This window comes from Barbus barbus (genome assembly GCF_936440315.1).
Source record: "Barbus barbus genome assembly, chromosome: 14".
In the NCBI taxonomy this organism is placed as follows: Eukaryota; Metazoa; Chordata; class Actinopteri; order Cypriniformes; family Cyprinidae; genus Barbus; species Barbus barbus.
The window spans coordinates 32,176,851-32,199,680 of NC_136742.1; the positions used below are offsets into that span (position 1 = coordinate 32,176,851).

Here is a 22,830-nt window from a genome sequence, read left to right on the forward strand (position 1 = left end):
GGGTGTTCTGGGCGGGTGTGGGGTGATCGTTCAAAACGACAAAAGAACTCGTATTAAGTCGTCTGCCAGGTGTTGATTCTCCAGAGTGCTGGGGGGTGGTGTTTTGTAGCTGGTGATGTCCTTTAATCCAAGCCACACTGAAGCCGGATCGCTGGAAGAGAATTTGTTCCTGAGCTTGTCAGAATAATTCCTCTTTGCCACTCTGATCTCCTTTTCCAGTGTGTATTTGGCCTGTTTGTACAAGACTTTATCCCCCTTTCTGTGAGCATCTTCTTTGGCCTGACGGAGCTGTCTGAGTTTGGCAGTGAACCATGGTTTGTCATTGTTGTAGAATAGATGAGTCCTGGTAGGAATGCACATGTCCTCACAGAAACTGATATATGATGTTACAGTCTCTGTGAGCTCGTCCAGGTCATTTGCTGCAGCTTCAAAAACAGACCAATCAGTCAGGTCGAAACAGGCTTGTAAATCCCGCTCTGTTTCGTTAGTCCATCTTTTAACAGATCTTAATACAGGCTTCGCAGACTTAAGTTTCTGCCTGTAGGATGGAATAAGATGAACCAAACAGTGATCAGAGAGTCCTAAAGCTGCTCGTGGAACCGAGTGATATGCGTCCTTTATTGTTGTGTAACAGTGATCCAATATATTACTGTCTCTGGTGGGACATGTAACATGCTGTCTGTATTTTGGCAGTTCACGGGAGAGATTTGCTTTATTAAAGTCCCCGAGAATGATTAAAACAGAGTCCGGGTGTTGTTGTTCACTCTCTGTGATCAGATCAGCGAGTTTCTGTAGAGCTGTGCTCACGTGCGCTTGCGGTGGAATGTAAACACTCACGAGAATGAACGAGCAGAACTCCCGCGGCGAATAGAACGGCTTGCAGTTAATGAAGAGCGTTTCTAGATCTGAGCAGCACATCTTCTTTAAAACAGTTACATCTGTACACCACCTCTCATTGATGTAAAAGCATGTCCCGCCGCCGCGCGATTTCCCCGTTGATTCTGTGTCCCGATCTGCTCTTATCAGCTGGTAATTAGGCAGATGGATCGCGCTGTCCGGTATGTCGCCATTCAACCAGGTTTCCGTGAAACATAGAGCAGCAGAGTTAGAAAAGTCCTTGTTTGTCCGGGTGAGCAGAAGGAGTTCGTCCGTTTTGTTGGGTAGAGAGCGGAGATTCGCCAGATGGATGCTAGGCAACGCCGTTCTAAATCCGCGCTGACGAAGTTTCACGAGCGCGCCGGCTCTCTTTCCCCGTCTGCGCCTCCTGAAGCGTTTGACCAGAGCTACAGCTCCGCCAACTACAATGTCCAGCAAAACGTCCGAAAAATCAAAAACCGGTAGAAGATTTTGTGGTGTGTTCTGCCGAATGTTCAGTAGATCATCCCTGGTAAAGCTGATCTTATTTGAAAAACAAAAAACAGGAAAAACAAACAAAAACAATACAAACACCGAGGAGCAACGCACAATAGCTGCCATCAGCGGCGCCATTTTGTTTGGTAACCGAGTAAAGAGTTGGAGTTAATTAAAAAGTACAATGAAACGTGTTATTATATACACAATCTATGCATTTGTTCAATTTATTTCGAGTTAGTTGATTTGATTAATTTGTGGAGTTTCGTTTCTGTTCATAAAGATCCATGATAAGACCGATTATACCATCTGCACTGTGATTGGCTGGATTAGTTCCATCTTGTCATTGTGTCACACACATTACCAGATCACCTGGCGATAATAACAAACAGGGCTGCGTTCAGCCCCGAAAAAATAGTGCAAAACGTTTATTAAAAGGAAACGGTGGTGCGTTAAACACCCTGTTCTGATGATGTAAGTGTTGCAACTATGGCAGCTGAGAAGGCCATTCTTTGTGTTCTTTTTGAAGAATTTTCAGAGCCTGATGAAATCGGTGTAAATACATATTTAATACTGCAAAATACACTCGATGTTACAGTCACTGCCCTTGCCGTCCAGAAAAAAAGAGAACATCCCAATCGAGTGAAGGGATTTGTTGAAACTGTGGTTCCTAATTATTGTGATCCAACATTTGCCTCGCATTTCAGGATGAAAAGACAAATATTTCAGATGAAGGATAATCCACTTCTTACCTCCGAGACTGTGCTATGATCTATATGACCTTAATATTTGTATTGTGAGTATTAGGCTTATCATTATTGCTGATCACTGTTGTTGTGCTATGATATTGTAATAATTACCATTATATAATCCGAGGAGCATAGAAAAGTTTATGAAAGTGTCGCTCCACAAATATAATAGCAAAATATATAAATATGTATAGTATTTTTATATTACATGAATCAGTATCTAGCACACCTTCCTAAGGAAAGGATACGGACCAGAACAGAAGACATTGCAATTACTACATGATATGTAGACAGACCTAAAGAAGTTCCAGATTTATACTTGTGCTCTTATTTCAGTTATTTTTCCTTTAATGCAAATAAACATGTGCAAACAATATACTTTGTCTTGTGGATTTATTTTGATGTTAATTACATTTACTTACAAATTCACCATCATCATGTTGATATGCTATGTTACTATAAAACTTATGACAAACATGTCTTCTAATATCTTCAATTGTTGCGTATACTGAGCTGCAGCGGACACATTTGTAAACGACTTCACTTGGACCCATAGTGCGAGCTGTCTCTTTAATACCGCGTGGTTTATATACATGTTGCTGCTGATTGGGCTGACATTTTTGGAACACCCACCAAACATGAGAAAACATATCTCAAACCCCGTTGCACACCGTTTCCAGGAAACATGTCGTTCAACCCGGAAACAGTAGCAAAATGTTGGGCCTGAACGTGCCCCAGGTTTGAAAATGTCATAGCGTCTGTGATAGCTCAAGACAGGTTTGGATCACATTGCTGACCTGCTCATACTTAACGAGCTTCAGCGACCGCAACGAGCACCGATTTGGTCACGATCCGGGGGTTTTGTCGTAGACTGTGGAATCTGTCCGCGACAGCAAAATCCAGCCAAAAGTCCTGTAGTGTGAGCCTGGTTTAAGAATAAAACAACCCAGAATTGTCAAAAAGTCAACAATTGGATTCAGCTAATGCAGGATAAAACCAAGGCCGAATTCAAAATGGCAGAAATTAATACAAGTATGCTATTTTTAATTATGCTCAAGTTTGTTTTTTCATGCATGTAACAAGGGTAATTGAATCACACAGTTGCATAAGCTCCAACTCATGCAAGTCTGGAGAATCGTGAGGATTAATGAAGAGGGAGGAGCTATCATTAATTAGCTGAAATCTGTAGAGTACAAAAAGACCAAAAGGCTGCCTCTCTGTTTTGTGACTAGCTGTTGAACAATGGCTGGAAGTTGGGGTTTGTTTCAGATTTTGGCAGTTTGTGCTTTCTGTCATGCTGTTCCACAGTGGAGTAATTTGCCTCAGAACCCTCAAGCTCTGTTCCAGCAAACTGACCAGCGGTTTGAGAAGCCAGTTCAACAACAAACTGACCAGCGGTTTGAGAAGCCAGTTCAACAACAAACTGACCAGCGGTTTGAGAAGCCAGTTCAACAGCAAACTGACCAGCGGTTTCGGCAGCCAGTTCAACAGCAAACTGACCAGCGGTTTCGGCAGCCAGTTCAACAGCAAACTGACCAGCGGTTTCGGCAGCCAGTTCAACAACAAACTGACCAGCGGTTTGAGAAGCTAGTTCAACAGCAAACTGACCAGCGGTTTCGGCAGCCAGTTCAACAACAAACTGACAAGCGGTTTGAGAAGCCAGTTCAACAACAAACTGACCAGCGGTTTGAGAAGCCAGTTCAACAACAAACTGACCAGCGGTTTGAGAAGCTAGTTCAACAACAAACTGACCAGCGGTTTGAGAAGCCAGTTCAACAGCAAACTGACCAGCGGTTTCGGCAGCCAGTTCAACAGCAAACTGACCAGAGGTTTCGGCAGCCAGTTCAACAACAAACTGACAAGCGGTTTGAGAAGCCAGTTCAACAACAAACTGACCAGCGGTTTGAGAAGCTAGTTCAACAGCAAACTGACCAGCGGTTTCGGCAGCCAGTTCAACAACAAACTGACCAGCGGTTTGAGAAGCTAGTTCAACAGCAAACTGACCAGCGGTTTCGGCAGCCAGTTCAACAGCAAACTGACCAGCGGTTTCGGCAGCTAGTTCAACAGCAAACTGACCAGCGGTTTCAAAAGCCAGTTCAACAACAAACTGACCAGTGGTTTGAGAAGCCAGTTCAACAGCAAACTGACCAGCGGTTTCGGCAGCCAGTTCAACAGCAAACTGACCAGCGGTTTGAGAAGCCAGTTCAACAGCAAACTGACCAGCGGTTTGAGAAGCCAGTTCAACAGCAAACTGACCAGCGGTTTCGGCAGCCAGTTCAACAGCAAACTGACCAGCGGTTTCGGCAGCCAGTTCAACAACAAACTGACCAGCGGTTTCGGCAGCCAGTTCAACAACAAACTGACCAGCGGTTTCCTCAGCAGTTTCAGCTTCAGAAGCCAGTGGCCCAGGCAGAGCCCCTTCACAAATGTGCTGTAGCTGACTATGAGCAGATCCAATGTGGACCACCTGGGATCAGTGGTGCTGAGTGTGAAGCTATTAACTGCTGCTTTAATGGGCAGCAGTGTTACTATGGGAGGGCAGGTAAGCGTTCTCAATCTTATTCTGTTCATGTTAAATTCTCCGCATTAACCTGCTCTTGTACCTTTTGTTCCAGTGACCGTCCAGTGTATTAGAGATGGTCAGTTTGTGGTAGTGGTGTCTAGAGACGTTACTCTGCCTCGACTGAGTCTGGATTCGGTTAGTCTACTGGGTGGAAACGACCCACCTTGCGGTCCTGTGGAGTCCACACCTTCTTTTGCTATATACCAGTTCCCTGTGACCGCATGTGGCACGAGCATGATGGTGAGCAGCTGCTTCTGGTGTAATTCTGCTTTGCTTATGGACTGGATGCCAACAGTTTTGCTATTCGCAGGAGGACAGCGGAGATGTGGTGTATGAGAACCGAATGACCTCCTCATATGAAGTTGGCATTGGACCATTTGGTTCCATCACAAGGGACAGTCATTTTGAGTAAGTGATCTGACTTGGTGTGAATTTTAATCTTTGATAAATTCTACAAGCTCACCGTCTGTTGTCCAGGCTTCTCTTTCAGTGTAGGTACTCTGGAACTTCTGTTGAAGCTCTGGTTGTGGAGGTCAACTCTGTTCCTCCACCTCCACCAGTAGCTGCTCCTGGACCTCTCAGGGTGGAGCTCAGACTGGCCAATGGCCAATGTGTCACCAAAGGGTGCGCAGAAGGTAAGGTCTTGTCCTGTCTTCCTAAAGCCTTTCAAACTTGAGTCTGGTTAAACCCCAGTGTTCCTCAGGGGATGAGGCCTACACGTCCTACTACAGTGACGCTGATTATCCCGTCACTAAAGTCCTGCGGGAGCCTGTGTATGTTGAGGTGCACATTATGGAGAGGACTGACCCCAACATTGTCCTGATGCTGGGACGTTGTTGGGCGACTTCAACCCCCAGTCCACTCAGTCTCCCCCAGTGGGACCTTCTGGTTGATGGGTGAGTGTACAGCCAATCTTTATCCAGTTTGTCTACTGGGAGGCACTTTCTAACCACCTCTTTCCTCTTCAGATGCCCTTACCAGGACGACCGTTATCTGACCACACTGGTTCCAGTGACTGGATCGTCTGGTCTTCAGTTCCCAACCCACTACAAGCGCTTTGTTGTGAAAATGTTCACATTTGTAGATCCAGCCTCACTGGTTCCTCTGCAGGAAACTGTATGCCCCCATTACTTGCACGGTTTCATTTTTACTACTTGTGGATTCTATGACTTGCTCCTCTCTCTTCCCTGTCAGATCTTCATCCACTGCAGCACAGAGGTGTGCCATCCATCATCCGGCTCTTGTGAGCAAAGCTGCACGAGGAAACGTGAGTTCTTGCTTTAACTTGACTAGCGGAACTGAGAATTTTATAAGTGCGTTCACACTTCTAAAATTTCTCTTTCAGGGAGAGACACCCCTATCAAGGCCATCTCTAGTGAGCAGACTGTGGTTTCTAGTGGAGAAGTTACTCTGGTCCTGTAAATCTAGTGTTTTTAATAAACCTTGCAGAACACCGAGATCTTTGTCTATTGGTTTTGTTTTGGCTTTGCAGAATCTGGTAATCCATGCCTCTTCTCCGTCTGTTTGTGGATTTTTATTTATTTTTTTCTTTAACACTATTAAACCAAGGTTCCTTTTTGTAAAGTCATGCATTGAGTCGAGGCTTCTGTACAAGCCATGACCCTTATCCAACCTCCAGTTGTTAACCTGGGCCACTGCATAGGGTACCAAATTAAGGGTTAATCATTAACTTTTGGTTAACAGGACGTTTAGCCTAACCAACATACACATTTTGCTGGGGAGCAATTGGGTGTTTGGGGTCTTGTTCAAGGGCACCTCAGCTGTGGGTATTGAAGGTAGTGTTATACATTCACTCGCATGTATAATTCCTGCTGGTACTGAGACTTGAACCCTTGACCTTTGGGTTACTAGTCAGTCCCTCCAGGATTTTGCGATCGCTGAAGTTTTGCAAGAGCTCACAAATTTTCGTAATTGCCACGGATTTTGGGGTTAGATGTGTCCCGTGACGTCATTGCAACACCCATTCAAAGAGGTTGTTTCTCAGTTTGAAAAATGGAATGAACAGCCTTGGGTTCTCATGCCAATTTACAAGAGCTACATTGGACAAACGAACCGAAGAGCGGAACGAATCTGCGCTACGCGCCGCAGACTGTTAATCTGCTCAGGCCGGAGCCACGGGCTGCTCTCGATCACGCGACACCGTTATACACGGCGCTGGAGATACAGTGACGAAAGTGGTCTAATGGGGCAGTCGTGGCCTAATGGTTCGAGTTGGACTCGTAATCCAAAGGTTGCGGGTTGGAGTCTCGGGCCGGCAGGGATTGTAGGTGGGGGGAGTGAATGTCCAGCGCTCTCTCCACCCTCAATACCACGACTGAGGTGCCCTTGAGCAAGGCACCGAACCCCCAACTGCTCCCTGGGCAACGCAGCATAAATGGCTGCCCACTGCTCCGGGTGTGTGTTCACTGCTGTGTGTGTGTCTACACTTTGGATGGGTTCAATGCAGAGCACAAATTCCGAGTATGGGTCACCATACTTGGCCACATGTCACGTCAATTTCACTTTAACCCTCTGGGGCCCGCCGTATCGCCGGCGATACGAACTCGGTTTTTTTACGATAAGTGCAAAAGACACTAAAAGTACTCTGTTGATTTTGGTCACACAAATAAGTGTTATACATCAATCGAAACTGTTAAGTGTCTACTTTTTTTTGAGTACACTCACGATTACAACAAAACTTTGTGGTTTTGGAAAAAAAAAGAAAACCAACAGGATGCGCTCTGTCTTCTCCGTCTCCGCGATATGTTTATAGTAACGGGTCACTAAAATGAAGTGTAACTCAGCGAATACTCAACACAGAAACATGAGAGTTATATCTATAGAAAGCCTAAAGCGTCTGCTTTCAAACGAAGTAAGTGTTATCGAAAACAAATGTTCTGTGATAAAGTAATCAGTATGAAACCGACACCATGTTCAGTCTGTCCAGTCTAACTCATTATTTCTAATGAGATCCCGCCCCCTCGTGTTCACATGTAAATAACCACGTGACGCGCGCGCGCTTGGAGACGCCCAACAACAAACACACAGTCACGAGACTCTGTTGCTGCTCGTTTCTGGAAGGAGACGCGCTGAGTAAAGGCTGGATTTACCTCAGAAGAAGTGCAAGACTTCATACAGAAGATCGATCTGAGTAAGTAAATGCTTCTTTTTTGCATTAGTTAGCGTGTTATTGTGACAAACTTGAACGCGTTTAGTTAGGTTTTTCCCAACCGACAACATGATGAATGCTACGCATCTAAGAATGTTTAGGAGAATATTTAATGTTCACAAATAGATTTAATAGCGTGCTAAACAATAACAATTAGTTTCTCAGATATAAAATATCCTTTTTTAATGGTACAAAGTACATCCTTTTGTAGTTCACAGCATACGTGAGTCTATGGCTGCAGAATCATAACAGCTAACGTTACTAAAAAATCATGCATACTAGACTATATGACTACAAAATCATAGTTGTTTTTTCCCAAACTGTAATTCCAGACTACAGTGTTTGAATATGATGGACAATTTATTGTATTTAAATTTCTTATGGCAGGACGATGTTTTAATGCTCTATATAAAACAATAAAAGTAATATGAGAGTACATTGTAACATGATGAATACTACGAGTCTGTTTAGAACATGTTTATTATTAGCAGCCTACTCTGTTCAAAAATAGATTTTAATAACATACTAAACAATAATAATTCGTTTCTCAGATAGTAAATGTATTTTTTGTGTATGATAGTACAAAGCATGCATGAGTCTATGCTAACAAATGTTTTTTTTTTGGTTGTTTGTATTTTTTTGGATCAGGTACCTGAACCACAGATGAATCCTGATGACTTTCTTCAAGATGTTTTCCTCTGAGAGCGCTGTACCAACATCAGATGGTCAACTACACTGATATTCTATGGTAAAACAAGATCCTTGGCTACTGATTGTGTTTTTTTCTTCTTGAATCCATGGAAATAAGTAAATATCAGGTATTTGTTTCACTTGTTGAACAGAATCTGTTGCAGGAATAACTCAAAGTCTGTTCACATCTCTGAGGTTAGATCAGTGTGCACAATAATGTGTCTTTGACCTTCATTATGTATGTTTTGATTATACTGTGTTGTAAATAAAATACAAATCATTTAAAAAACCCATTTTTTCAGTCTCCTCACACTCTCTGTCTTACCTGCCTCAGTCACAGTCACACTGATGGCCCATTAGCAGCTTTAGGGGAGGGCCCTTTGTCTCTCAGGTGAGAACCACTTAATATTCAAGACCATTTCCACTCCCTCGCATATTGGCTTTAGATCACAAAACATGTCTTTAAAAATTTAAATCAATATATTGTTTTCTGTGAATGAGTAAGCAGAATGATTTTCACATAATTGTGAAGTAAATATTCTAGCTTACAAGACTGATTACTCAAAAGTCTTATTCAGGACGATTTAGTGTGGCTTTTATGGCCTTATTTCAGCTACATTATTTTCCCCAAAACTTACTAACCACGCATAATATTTTTTTTCTAAGAAATGCAGACATGTACATCCATCTTGGTCACATATTATTGTAGCACAGTTTGTGCTGAATACAAAAAAAATTACATGTTGGTCAATAGTATGATTTAAGAAGCTGAAATAAGCACAAATATCAGGGCATGTCAACACATCTCAAGGGCCCCAAAATGACCTCAGACCCCAGAGGGTTAAATCAACTTTCTTTAGATACAGTCTGAAGATAGTGGCTGTACATTCCAAGATGTGTTTCTAATGGCAAGCTCATACTACATGATTGAAAGACTAGTCGAGTCACTGTGTTGCTCACACTACGCAACAAGATTCCTTCTCATCTGTCGCTGTCTTGTCATAGCTGCGCACATACAACACAACACTAACGAGGTGCACCCACTACAGAACATTCAGTGGAAAGCAAAAATACGTTTTCTCACATACATTCTCACGATTATAGGCCATATGTTCAAGCATGGATGATCAACTGGCCCTTCAATTGGTCTGTGCAGTTATTTTATCCGAAAGAAAGAAACCACGACAAAAGAGAATATGGCAGAAACAATGGCTTGGAAGACGTGGATAACAAGAACTGTCAGTACTGTAGAAAGAGTTGGAGTTAATTAAAAAGTACAATGAAACGTGTTATTATATACACAATCTATGCATTTGTTCAATTTATTTCGAGTTAGTTGATTTGATTAATTTGTGGAGTTTCGTTTCTGTTCATAAAGATCCATGATAAGACCGATTATACCATCTGCACTGTGATTGGCTGGATTAGTTCCATCTTGTCATTGTGTCACACACATTACCAGATCACCTGGCGATAATAACAAACAGGGCTGCGTTCAGCCCCGAAAAAATAGTGCAAAACGTTTATTAAAAGGAAACGGTGGTGCGTTAAACACCCTGTTCTGATGATGTAAGTGTTGCAACTATGGCAGCTGAGAAGGCCATTCTTTGTGTTCTTTTTGAAGAATTTTCAGAGCCTGATGAAATCGGTGTAAATACATATTTAATACTGCAAAATACACTCGATGTTACAGTCACTGCCCTTGCCGTCCAGAAAAAAAGAGAACATCCCAATCGAGTGAAGGGATTTGTTGAAACTGTGGTTCCTAATTATTGTGATCCAACATTTGCCTCGCATTTCAGGATGAAAAGACAAATATTTCAGATGAAGGATAATCCACTTCTTACCTCCGAGACTGTGCTATGATCTATATGACCTTAATATTTTTATTGTGAGTATTAGGCTTATCATTATTGCTGATCACTGTTGTTGTGCTATGATATTGTAATAATTACCATTATATAATCCGAGGAGCATAGAAAAGTTTATGAAAGTGTCGCTCCACAAATATAATAGCAAAATATATAAATATGTATAGTATTTTTATATTACATGAATCAGTATCTAGCACACCTTCCTAAGGAAAGGATACGGACCAGAACAGAAGACATTGCAATTACTACATGATATGTAGACAGACCTAAAGAAGTTCCAGATTTATACTTGTGCTCTTATTTCAGTTATTTTTCCTTTAATGCAAATAAACATGTGCAAACAATATACTTTGTCTTGTGGATTTATTTTGATGTTAATTACATTTACTTACAAATTCACCATCATCATGTTGATATGCTATGTTACTATAAAACTTATGACAAACATGTCTTCTAATATCTTCAATTGTTGCGTATACTGAGCTGCAGCGGACACATTTGTAAACGACTTCACTTGGACCCATAGTGCGAGCTGTCTCTTTAATACCGCGTGGTTTATATACATGTTGCTGCTGATTGGGCTGACATTTTTGGAACACCCACCAAACATGAGAAAACATATCTCAAACCCCGTTGCACACCGTTTCCAGGAAACATGTCGTTCAACCCGGAAACAGTAGCAAAATGTTGGGCCTGAACGTGCCCCAGGTTTGAAAATGTCATAGCGTCTGTGATAGCTCAAGACAGGTTTGGATCACATTGCTGACCTGCTCATACTTAACGAGCTTCAGCGACCGCAACGAGCACCGATTTGGTCACGATCCGGGGGTTTTGTCGTAGACTGTGGAATCTGTCCGCGACAGCAAAATCCAGCCAAAAGTCCTGTAGTGTGAGCCTGGTTTAAGAATAAAACAACCCAGAATTGTCAAAAAGTCAACAATTGGATTCAGCTAATGCAGGATAAAACCAAGGCCGAATTCAAAATGGCAGAAATTAATACAAGTATGCTATTTTTAATTATGCTCAAGTTTGTTTTTTCATGCATGTAACAAGGGTAATTGAATCACACAGTTGCATAAGCTCCAACTCATGCAAGTCTGGAGAATCGTGAGGATTAATGAAGAGGGAGGAGCTATCATTAATTAGCTGAAATCTGTAGAGTACAAAAAGACCAAAAGGCTGCCTCTCTGTTTTGTGACTAGCTGTTGAACAATGGCTGGAAGTTGGGGTTTGTTTCAGATTTTGGCAGTTTGTGCTTTCTGTCATGCTGTTCCACAGTGGAGTAATTTGCCTCAGAACCCTCAAGCTCTGTTCCAGCAAACTGACCAGCGGTTTCAGAAGCCAGTTCAACAACAAACTGACCAGCGGTTTGAGAAGCCAGTTCAACAACAAACTGACCAGCGGTTTGAGAAGCCAGTTCAACAACAAACTGACCAGCGGTTTGAGAAGCCAGTTCAACAGCAAACTGACCAGCGGTTTCGGCAGCCAGTTCAACAGCAAACTGACCAGCGGTTTCGGCAGCCAGTTCAACAACAAACTGACCAGCGGTTTGAGAAGCTAGTTCAACAGCAAACTGACCAGCGGTTTCGGCAGCCAGTTCAACAACAAACTGACAAGCGGTTTGAGAAGCCAGTTCAACAACAAACTGACCAGCGGTTTGAGAAGCCAGTTCAACAACAAACTGACCAGCGGTTTGAGAAGCCACTTCAACAACAAACTGACCAGCGGTTTGAGAAGCTAGTTCAACAACAAACTGACCAGCGGTTTGAGAAGCCACTTCAACAACAAACTGACCAGCGGTTTGAGAATCTAGTTCAACAACAAACTGACCAGCGGTTTGAGAAGCCAGTTCAACAACAAACTGACCAGCGGTTTGAGAAGCCAGTTCAACAGCAAACTGACCAGCGGTTTCGGCAACCAGTTCAACAGCAAACTGACCAGAGGTTTCGGCAGCCAGTTCAACAACAAACTGACCAGCGGTTTCGGCAGCTAGTTCAACAGCAAACTGACCAGCGGTTTCAAAAGCCAGTTCAACAACAAACTGACCAGTGGTTTGAGAAGCCAGTTCAACAGCAAACTGACCAGCGGTTTCGGCAGCCAGTTCAACAGCAAACTGACCAGCGGTTTGAGAAGCCAGTTCAACAACAAACTGACCAGCGGTTTGAGAAGCTAGTTCAACAGCAAACTGACCAGCGGTTTCGGCAGCCAGTTCAACAACAAACTGACCAGCGGTTTGAGAAGCTAGTTCAACAGCAAACTGACCAGCGGTTTCGGCAGCCAGTTCAACAGCAAACTGACCAGCGGTTTCGGCAGCTAGTTCAACAGCAAACTGACCAGCGGTTTCAAAAGCCAGTTCAACAACAAACTGACCAGGGGTTTGAGAAGCCAGTTCAACAGCAAACTGACCAGCGGTTTGAGAAGCCAGTTCAACAGCAAACTGACCAGCGGTTTCAAAAGCCAGTTCAACAGCAAACTGACCAGCGGTTTCGGCAGCCAGTTCAACAACAAACTGACCAGCGGTTTCGGCAGCTAGTTCAACAGCAAACTGACCAGCGGTTTCAAAAGCCAGTTCAACAACAAACTGACCAGTGGTTTGAGAAGCCAGTTCAACAGCAAACTGACCAGCGGTTTCGGCAGCCAGTTCAACAGCAAACTGACCAGCGGTTTGAGAAGCCAGTTCAACAGCAAACTGACCAGCGGTTTCGGCAGCCAGTTCAACAGCAAACTGACCAGCGGTTTCGGCAGCCAGTTCAACAGCAAACTGACCAGCGGTTTCGGCAGCCAGTTCAACAACAAACTGACCAGCGGTTTCCTCAGCAGTTTCAGCTTCAGAAGCCAGTGGCCCAGGCAGAGCCCCTTCACAAATGTGCTGTAGCTGACTATGAGCAGATCCAATGTGGACCACCTGGGATCAGTGGTGCTGAGTGTGAAGCTATTAACTGCTGCTTTAATGGGCAGCAGTGTTACTATGGGAGGGCAGGTAAGCGTTCTCAATCTTATTCTGTTCATGTTAAATTCTCCGCATTAACCTGCTCTTGTACCTTTTGTTCCAGTGACCGTCCAGTGTATTAGAGATGGTCAGTTTGTGGTAGTGGTGTCTAGAGACGTTACTCTGCCTCGACTGAGTCTGGATTCGGTTAGTCTACTGGGTGGAAACGACCCACCTTGCGGTCCTGTGGAGTCCACACCTTCTTTTGCTATATACCAGTTCCCTGTGACCGCATGTGGCACGAGCATGATGGTGAGCAGCTGCTTCTGGTGTAATTCTGCTTTGCTTATGGACTGGATGCCAACAGTTTTGCTATTCGCAGGAGGACAGCGGAGATGTGGTGTATGAGAACCGAATGACCTCCTCATATGAAGTTGGCATTGGACCATTTGGTTCCATCACAAGGGACAGTCATTTTGAGTAAGTGATCTGACTTGGTGTGAATTTTAATCTTTGATAAATTCTACAAGCTCACCGTCTGTTGTCCAGGCTTCTCTTTCAGTGTAGGTACTCTGGAACTTCTGTTGAAGCTCTGGTTGTGGAGGTCAACTCTGTTCCTCCACCTCCACCAGTAGCTGCTCCTGGACCTCTCAGGGTGGAGCTCAGACTGGCCAATGGCCAATGTGTCACCAAAGGGTGCGCAGAAGGTAAGGTCTTGTCCTGTCTTCCTAAAGCCTTTCAAACTTGAGTCTGGTTAAACCCCAGTGTTCCTCAGGGGATGAGGCCTACACGTCCTACTACAGTGACGCTGATTATCCCGTCACTAAAGTCCTGCGGGAGCCTGTGTATGTTGAGGTGCACATTATGGAGAGGACTGACCCCAACATTGTCCTGATGCTGGGACGTTGTTGGGCGACTTCAACCCCCAGTCCACTCAGTCTCCCCCAGTGGGACCTTCTGGTTGATGGGTGAGTGTACAGCCAATCTTTATCCAGTTTGTCTACTGGGAGGCACTTTCTAACCACCTCTTTCCTCTTCAGATGCCCTTACCAGGACGACCGTTATCTGACCACACTGGTTCCAGTGACTGGATCGTCTGGTCTTCAGTTCCCAACCCACTACAAGCGCTTTGTTGTGAAAATGTTCACATTTGTAGATCCAGCCTCACTGGTTCCTCTGCAGGAAACTGTATGCCCCCATTACTTGCACGGTTTCATTTTTACTACTTGTGGATTCTATGACTTGCTCCTCTCTCTTCCCTGTCAGATCTTCATCCACTGCAGCACAGAGGTGTGCCATCCATCATCCGGCTCTTGTGAGCAAAGCTGCACGAGGAAACGTGAGTTCTTGCTTTAACTTGACTAGCGGAACTGAGAATTTTATAAGTGCGTTCACACTTCTAAAATTTCTCTTTCAGGGAGAGACACCCCTATCAAGGCCATCTCTAGTGAGCAGACTGTGGTTTCTAGTGGAGAAGTTACTCTGGTCCTGTAAATCTAGTGTTTTTAATAAACCTTGCAGAACACCGAGATCTTTGTCTATTGGTTTTGTTTTGGCTTTGCAGAATCTGGTAATCCATGCCTCTTCTCCGTCTGTTTGTGGATTTTTATTTATTTTTTTCTTTAACACTATTAAACCAAGGTTCCTTTTTGTAAAGTCATGCATTGAGTCGAGGCTTCTGTACAAGCCATGACCCTTATCCAACCTCCAGTTGTTAACCTGGGCCACTGCATAGGGTACCAAATTAAGGGTTAATCATTAACTTTTGGTTAACAGGACGTTTAGCCTAACCAACATACACATTTTGCTGGGGAGCAATTGGGTGTTTGGGGTCTTGTTCAAGGGCACCTCAGCTGTGGGTATTGAAGGTAGTGTTATACATTCACTCGCATGTATAATTCCTGCTGGTACTGAGACTTGAACCCTTGACCTTTGGGTTACTAGTCAGTCCCTCCAGGATTTTGCGATCGCTGAAGTTTTGCAAGAGCTCACAAATTTTCGTAATTGCCACGGATTTTGGGGTTAGATGTGTCCCGTGACGTCATTGCAACACCCATTCAAAGAGGTTGTTTCTCAGTTTGAAAAATGGAATGAACAGCCTTGGGTTCTCATGCCAATTTACAAGAGCTACATTGGACAAACGAACCGAAGAGCGGAACGAATCTGCGCTACGCGCCGCAGACTGTTAATCTGCTCAGGCCGGAGCCACGGGCTGCTCTCGATCACGCGACACCGTTATACACGGCGCTGGAGATACAGTGACGAAAGTGGTCTAATGGGGCAGTCGTGGCCTAATGGTTCGAGAGTTGGACTCGTAATCCAAAGGTTGCGGGTTCGAGTCTCGGGCCGGCAGGGATTGTAGGTGGGGGGAGTGAATGTCCAGCGCTCTCTCCACCCTCAATACCACGACTGAGGTGCCCTTGAGCAAGGCACCGAACCCCCAACTGCTCCCTGGGCAACGCAGCATAAATGGCTGCCCACTGCTCCGGGTGTGTGTTCACTGCTGTGTGTGTGTCTACACTTTGGATGGGTTCAATGCAGAGCACAAATTCCGAGTATGGGTCACCATACTTGGCCACATGTCACGTCAATTTCACTTTAAATCAACTTTCTTTAGATACAGTCTGAAGATAGTGGCTGTACATTCCAAGATGTGTTTCTAATGGCAAGCTCATACTACATGATTGAAAGACTAGTCGAGTCACTGTGTTGCTCACACTACGCAACAAGATTCCTTCTCATCTGTCGCTGTCTTGTCATAGCTGCGCACATACAACACAACACTAACGAGGTGCACCCACTACAGAACATTCAGTGGAAAGCAAAAATACGTTTTCTCACATACATTCTCACGATTATAGGCCATATGTTCAAGCATGGATGATCAACTGGCCCTTCAATTGGTCTGTGCAGTTATTTTATCCGAAAGAAAGAAACCACGACAAAAGAGAATATGGCAGAAACAATGGCTTGGAAGACGTGGATAACAAGAACTGTCAGTACTGTAGAAAGAGTTGGAGTTAATTAAAAAGTACAATGAAACGTGTTATTATATACACAATCTATGCATTTGTTCAATTTATTTCGAGTTAGTTGATTTGATTAATTTGTGGAGTTTCGTTTCTGTTCATAAAGATCCATGATAAGACCGATTATACCATCTGCACTGTGATTGGCTGGATTAGTTCCATCTTGTCATTGTGTCACACACATTACCAGATCACCTGGCGATAATAACAAACAGGGCTGCGTTCAGCCCCGAAAAAATAGTGCAAAACGTTTATTAAAAGGAAACGGTGGTGCGTTAAACACCCTGTTCTGATGATGTAAGTGTTGCAACTATGGCAGCTGAGAAGGCCATTCTTTGTGTTCTTTTTGAAGAATTTTCAGAGCCTGATGAAATCGGTGTAAATACATATTTAATACTGCAAAATACACTCGATGTTACAGTCACTGCCCTTGCCGTCCAGAAAAAAAGAGAACATCCCAATCGAGTGAAGGGATTTGTTGAAACTGTGGTTCCTAATTATTGTGATCCAACATTTGCCTCGCATTTCAGGATGAAAAGACAAATATTTCAGATGAAGGATAATCCACTTCTTACCTCCGAGACTGTGCTATGATCTATATGACCTTAATATTTTTATTGTGAGTATTAGGCTTATCATTATTGCTGATCACTGTTGTTGTGCTATGATATTGTAATAATTACCATTATATAATCCGAGGAGCATAGAAAAGTTTATGAAAGTGTCGCTCCACAAATATAATAGCAAAATATATAAATATGTATAGTATTTTTATATTACATGAATCAGTATCTAGCACACCTTCCTAAGGAAAGGATACGGACCAGAACAGAAGACATTGCAATTACTACATGATATGTAGACAGACCTAAAGAAGTTCCAGATTTATACTTGTGCTCTTATTTCAGTTATTTTTCCTTTAATGCAAATAAACATGTGCAAACAATATACTTTGTCTTGTGGATTTATTTTGATGTTAATTACATTTACTTACAAATTCACCATCATCATGTTGATATGCTATGTTACTATAAAACTTATGACAAACATGTCTTCTAATATCTTCAATTGTTGCGTATACTGAGCTGCAGCGGACACATTTGTAAACGACTTCACTTGGACCCATAGTGCGAGCTGTCTCTTTAATACCGCGTGGTTTATATACATGTTGCTGCTGATTGGGCTGACATTTTTGGAACACCCACCAAACATGAGAAAACATATCTCAAACCCCGTTGCACACCGTTTCCAGGAAACATGTCGTTCAACCCGGAAACAGTAGCAAAATGTTGGGCCTGAACGTGCCCCAGGTTTGAAAATGTCATAGCGTCTGTGATAGCTCAAGACAGGTTTGGATCACATTGCTGACCTGCTCATACTTAACGAGCTTCAGCGACCGCAACGAGCACCGATTTGGTCACGATCCGGGGGTTTTGTCGTAGACTGTGGAATCTGTCCGCGACAGCAAAATCCAGCCAAAAGTCCTGTAGTGTGAGCCTGGTTTAAGAATAAAACAACCCAGAATTGTCAAAAAGTCAACAATTGGATTCAGCTAATGCAGGATAAAACCAAGGCCGAATTCAAAATGGCAGAAATTAATACAAGTATGCTATTTTTAATTATGCTCAAGTTTGTTTTTTCATGCATGTAACAAGGGTAATTGAATCACACAGTTGCATAAGCTCCAACTCATGCAAGTCTGGAGAATCGTGAGGATTAATGAAGAGGGAGGAGCTATCATTAATTAGCTGAAATCTGTAGAGTACAAAAAGACCAAAAGGCTGCCTCTCTGTTTTGTGACTAGCTGTTGAACAACGGCTGGAAGTTGGGGTTTGTTTCAGATTTTGGCAGTTTGTGCTTTCTGTCATGCTGTTCCACAGTGGAGTAATTTGCCTCAGAACCCTCAAGCTCTGTTCCAGCAAACTGACCAGCGGTTTGAGAAGCCAGTTCAACAACAAACTGACCAGCGGTTTGAGAAGCCAGTTCAACAACAAACTGACCAGCGGTTTGAGAAGCCAGTTCAACAGCAAACTGACCAGCGGTTTCGGCAGCCAGTTCAACAGCAAACTGACCAGCGGTTTCGGCAGCCAGTTCAACAACAAACTGACCAGCGGTTTGAGAAGCTAGTTCAACAGCAAACTGACCAGCGGTTTCGGCAGCCAGTTCAACAACAAACTGACAAGCGGTTTGAGAAGCCAGTTCAACAACAAACTGACCAGCGGTTTGAGAAGCCAGTTCAACAACAAACTGACCAGCGGTTTGAGAAGCTAGTTCAACAACAAACTGACCAGCGGTTTGAGAAGCCAGTTCAACAGCAAACTGACCAGCGGTTTCGGCAGCCAGTTCAACAGCAAACTGACCAGAGGTTTCGGCAGCCAGTTCAACAACAAACTGACAAGCGGTTTGAGAAGCCAGTTCAACAACAAACTGACCAGCGGTTTGAGAAGCTAGTTCAACAGCAAACTGACCAGCGGTTTCGGCAGCCAGTTCAACAACAAACTGACCAGCGGTTTGAGAAGCTAGTTCAACAGCAAACTGACCAGCGGTTTCGGCAGCCAGTTCAACAGCAAACTGACCAGCGGTTTCGGCAGCTAGTTCAACAGCAAACTGACCAGCGGTTTCAAAAGCCAGTTCAACAACAAACTGACCAGTGGTTTGAGAAGCCAGTTCAACAGCAAACTGACCAGCGGTTTCGGCAGCCAGTTCAACAGCAAACTGACCAGCGGTTTGAGAAGCCAGTTCAACAGCAAACTGACCAGCGGTTTCAAAAGCCAGTTCAACAGCAAACTGACCAGCGGTTTCAAAAGCCAGTTCAACAGCAAACTGACCAGCGGTTTCGGCAGCCAGTTCAACAGCAAACTGACCAGCGGTTTCGGCAGCCAGTTCAACAACAAACTGACCAGCGGTTTCCTCCGCAGTTTCAGCTTCAGAAGCCAGTGGCCCAGGCAGAGCCCCTTCACAAATGTGCTGTAGCTGACTATGAGCAGATCCAATGTGGACCACCTGGGATCAGTGGTGCTGAGTGTGAAGCTATTAACTGCTGCTTTAATGGGCAGCAGTGTTACTATGGGAGGGCAGGTAAGCGTTCACAATCTTATTCTGTTCATGTTAAATTCTCCGCATTAACCTGCTCTTGTACCTTTTGTTCCAGTGACCGTCCAGTGTATTAGAGATGGTCAGTTTGTGGTAGTGGTGTCTAGAGACGTTACTCTGCCTCGACTGAGTCTGGATTCGGTTAGTCTACTGGGTGGAAACGACCCACCTTGCGGTCCTGTGGAGTCCACACCTTCTTTTGCTATATACCAGTTCCCTGTGACCGCATGTGGCACGAGCATGATGGTGAGCAGCTGCTTCTGGTGTAATTCTGCTTTGCTTATGGACTGGATGCCAACAGTTTTGCTATTCGCAGGAGGACAGCGGAGATGTGGTGTATGAGAACCGAATGACCTCCTCATATGAAGTTGGCATTGGACCATTTGGTTCCATCACAAGGGACAGTCATTTTGAGTAAGTGATCTGACTTGGTGTGAATTTTAATCTTTGATAAATTCTACAAGCTCACCGTCTGTTGTCCAGGCTTCTCTTTCAGTGTAGGTACTCTGGAACTTCTGTTGAAGCTCTGGTTGTGGAGGTCAACTCTGTTCCTCCACCTCCACCAGTAGCTGCTCCTGGACCTCTCAGGGTGGAGCTCAGACTGGCCAATGGCCAATGTGTCACCAAAGGGTGCGCAGAAGGTAAGGTCTTGTCCTGTCTTCCTAAAGCCTTTCAAACTTGAGTCTGGTTAAACCCCAGTGTTCCTCAGGGGATGAGGCCTACACGTCCTACTACAGTGACGCTGATTATCCCGTCACTAAAGTCCTGCGGGAGCCTGTGTATGTTGAGGTGCACATTATGGAGAGGACTGACCCCAACATTGTCCTGATGCTGGGACGTTGTTGGGCGACTTCAACCCCCAGTCCACTCAGTCTCCCCCAGTGGGACCTTCTGGTTGATGGGTGAGTGTACAGCCAATCTTTATCCAGTTTGTCTACTGGGAGGCACTTTCTAACCACCTCTTTCCTCTTCAGATGCCCTTACCAGGACGACCGTTATCTGACCACACTGGTTCCAGTGACTGGATCGTCTGGTCTTCAGTTCCCAACCCACTACAAGCGCTTTGTTGTGAAAATGTTCACATTTGTAGATCCAGCCTCACTGGTTCCTCTGCAGGAAACTGTATGCCCCCATTACTTGCACGGTTTCATTTTTACTACTTGTGGATTCTATGACTTGCTCCTCTCTCTTCCCTGTCAGATCTTCATCCACTGCAGCACAGAGGTGTGCCATCCATCATCCGGCTCTTGTGAGCAAAGCTGCACGAGGAAACGTGAGTTCTTGCTTTAACTTGACTAGCGGAACTGAGAATTTTATAAGTGCGTTCACACTTCTAAAATTTCTCTTTCAGGGAGAGACACCCCTATCAAGGCCATCTCTAGTGAGCAGACTGTGGTTTCTAGTGGAGAAGTTACTCTGGTCCTGTAAATCTAGTGTTTTTAATAAACCTTGCAGAACACCGAGATCTTTGTCTATTGGTTTTGTTTTGGCTTTGCAGAATCTGGTAATCCATGCCTCTTCTCCGTCTGTTTGTGGATTTTTATTTATTTTTTTCTTTAACACTATTAAACCAAGGTTCCTTTTTGTAAAGTCATGCATTGAGTCGAGGCTTCTGTACAAGCCATGACCCTTATCCAACCTCCAGTTGTTAACCTGGGCCACTGCATAGGGTACCAAATTAAGGGTTAATCATTAACTTTTGGTTAACAGGACGTTTAGCCTAACCAACATACACATTTTGCTGGGGAGCAATTGGGTGTTTGGGGTCTTGTTCAAGGGCACCTCAGCTGTGGGTATTGAAGGTAGTGTTATACATTCACTCGCATGTATAATTCCTGCTGGTACTGAGACTTGAACCCTTGACCTTTGGGTTACTAGTCAGTCCCTCCAGGATTTTGCGATCGCTGAAGTTTTGCAAGAGCTCACAAATTTTCGTAATTGCCACGGATTTTGGGGTTAGATGTGTCCCGTGACGTCATTGCAACACCCATTCAAAGAGGTTGTTTCTCAGTTTGAAAAATGGAATGAACAGCCTTGGGTTCTCATGCCAATTTACAAGAGCTACATTGGACAAACGAACCGAAGAGCGGAACGAATCTGCGCTACGCGCCGCAGACTGTTAATCTGCTCAGGCCGGAGCCACGGGCTGCTCTCGATCACGCGACACCGTTATACACGGCGCTGGAGATACAGTGACGAAAGTGGTCTAATGGGGCAGTCGTGGCCTAATGGTTCGAGAGTTGGACTCGTAATCCAAAGGTTGCGGGTTCGAGTCTCGGGCCGGCAGGGATTGTAGGTGGGGGGAGTGAATGTCCAGCGCTCTCTCCACCCTCAATACCACGACTGAGGTGCCCTTGAGCAAGGCACCGAACCCCCAACTGCTCCCTGGGCAACGCAGCATAAATGGCTGCCCACTGCTCCGGGTGTGTGTTCACTGCTGTGTGTGTGTCTACACTTTGGATGGGTTCAATGCAGAGCACAAATTCCGAGTATGGGTCACCATACTTGGCCACATGTCACGTCAATTTCACTTTAAATCAACTTTCTTTTGATACAGTCTGAAGATAGTGGCTGTACATTCCAAGATGTGTTTCTAATGGCAAGCTCATACTACATGATTGAAAGACTAGTCGAGTCACTGTGTTGCTCACACTACGCAACAAGATTCCTTCTCATCTGTCGCTGTCTTGTCATAGCTGCGCACATACAACACTAACGAGGTGCACCCACTACAGAACATTCAGTGGAAAGCAAAAATACGTTTTCTCACATACATTCTCACGATTATAGGCCATATGTTCAAGCATGGATGATCAATTGGTCTGTGCAGTTATTTTATCCGAAAGAAAGAAGAAACCACGACAAAAGAGAATATGGCAGAAACAATGGCTTGGAAGACGTGGATAACAAGAACTGTCAGTACTGTAGAAAGAGTTGGAGTTAATTAAAAAGTACAATGAAACGTGTTATTATATACACAATCTATGCATTTGTTCAATTTATTTCGAGTTAGTTGATTTGATTAATTTGTGGAGTTTCGTTTCTGTTCATAAAGATCCATGATAAGACCGATTATACCATCTGCACTGTGATTGGCTGGATTAGTTCCATCTTGTCATTGTGTCACACACATTACCAGATCACCTGGCGATAATAACAAACAGGGCTGCGTTCAGCCCCGAAAAAATAGTGCAAAACGTTTATTAAAAGGAAACGGTGGTGCGTTAAACACCCTGTTCTGATGATGTAAGTGTTGCAACTATGGCAGCTGAGAAGGCCATTCTTTGTGTTCTTTTTGAAGAATTTTCAGAGCCTGATGAAATCGGTGTAAATACATATTTAATACTGCAAAATACACTCGATGTTACAGTCACTGCCCTTGCC

At 44.1% G+C, this 22,830-nt stretch overlaps 5 protein-coding genes across 6 annotated transcripts in view; 4 read left to right on the forward strand and 1 right to left on the reverse strand.

Moving 5' to 3' along the window:
- Window positions 1-22,830, forward strand: part of LOC306880073 (peptidyl-prolyl cis-trans isomerase FKBP3-like) — a 391,610-nt gene that overhangs the window by 259,543 nt on the left and 109,237 nt on the right. The gene's annotated exons all lie outside the window — the stretch shown is intronic.
- LOC306880071 (ena/VASP-like protein) overlaps window positions 1-22,830 on the reverse strand; it is an 86,047-nt gene that overhangs the window by 22,060 nt on the left and 41,157 nt on the right. The window lies entirely within an intron of this gene.
- LOC306879920 (zona pellucida sperm-binding protein 4-like) lies at window positions 2,814-6,084 on the forward strand (the record flags this gene model as incomplete). Its single annotated transcript, XM_079433157.1, has 9 exons — window positions 2,814-2,837; window positions 4,482-4,641; window positions 4,715-4,902; window positions 4,973-5,070; window positions 5,140-5,297; window positions 5,366-5,558; window positions 5,631-5,778; window positions 5,857-5,929; window positions 6,008-6,084. The coding sequence occupies 9 exons, from the start codon at window positions 2,814-2,816 to the stop codon at window positions 6,082-6,084; spliced, it is 1,119 nt and encodes a 372-aa protein (XP_079289283.1).
- LOC306879922 (zona pellucida sperm-binding protein 4-like) lies at window positions 11,080-14,818 on the forward strand (the record flags this gene model as incomplete). The annotated part of the gene is made up of 9 exons (XM_079433159.1): window positions 11,080-11,103; window positions 13,216-13,375; window positions 13,449-13,636; window positions 13,707-13,804; window positions 13,874-14,031; window positions 14,100-14,292; window positions 14,365-14,512; window positions 14,591-14,663; window positions 14,742-14,818. The coding sequence occupies 9 exons, from the start codon at window positions 11,080-11,082 to the stop codon at window positions 14,816-14,818; spliced, it is 1,119 nt and encodes a 372-aa protein (XP_079289285.1).
- LOC306879923 (zona pellucida sperm-binding protein 4-like) lies at window positions 17,640-20,874 on the forward strand (the record flags this gene model as incomplete). The annotated part of the gene is made up of 9 exons (XM_079433160.1): window positions 17,640-17,663; window positions 19,272-19,431; window positions 19,505-19,692; window positions 19,763-19,860; window positions 19,930-20,087; window positions 20,156-20,348; window positions 20,421-20,568; window positions 20,647-20,719; window positions 20,798-20,874. The coding sequence occupies 9 exons, from the start codon at window positions 17,640-17,642 to the stop codon at window positions 20,872-20,874; spliced, it is 1,119 nt and encodes a 372-aa protein (XP_079289286.1).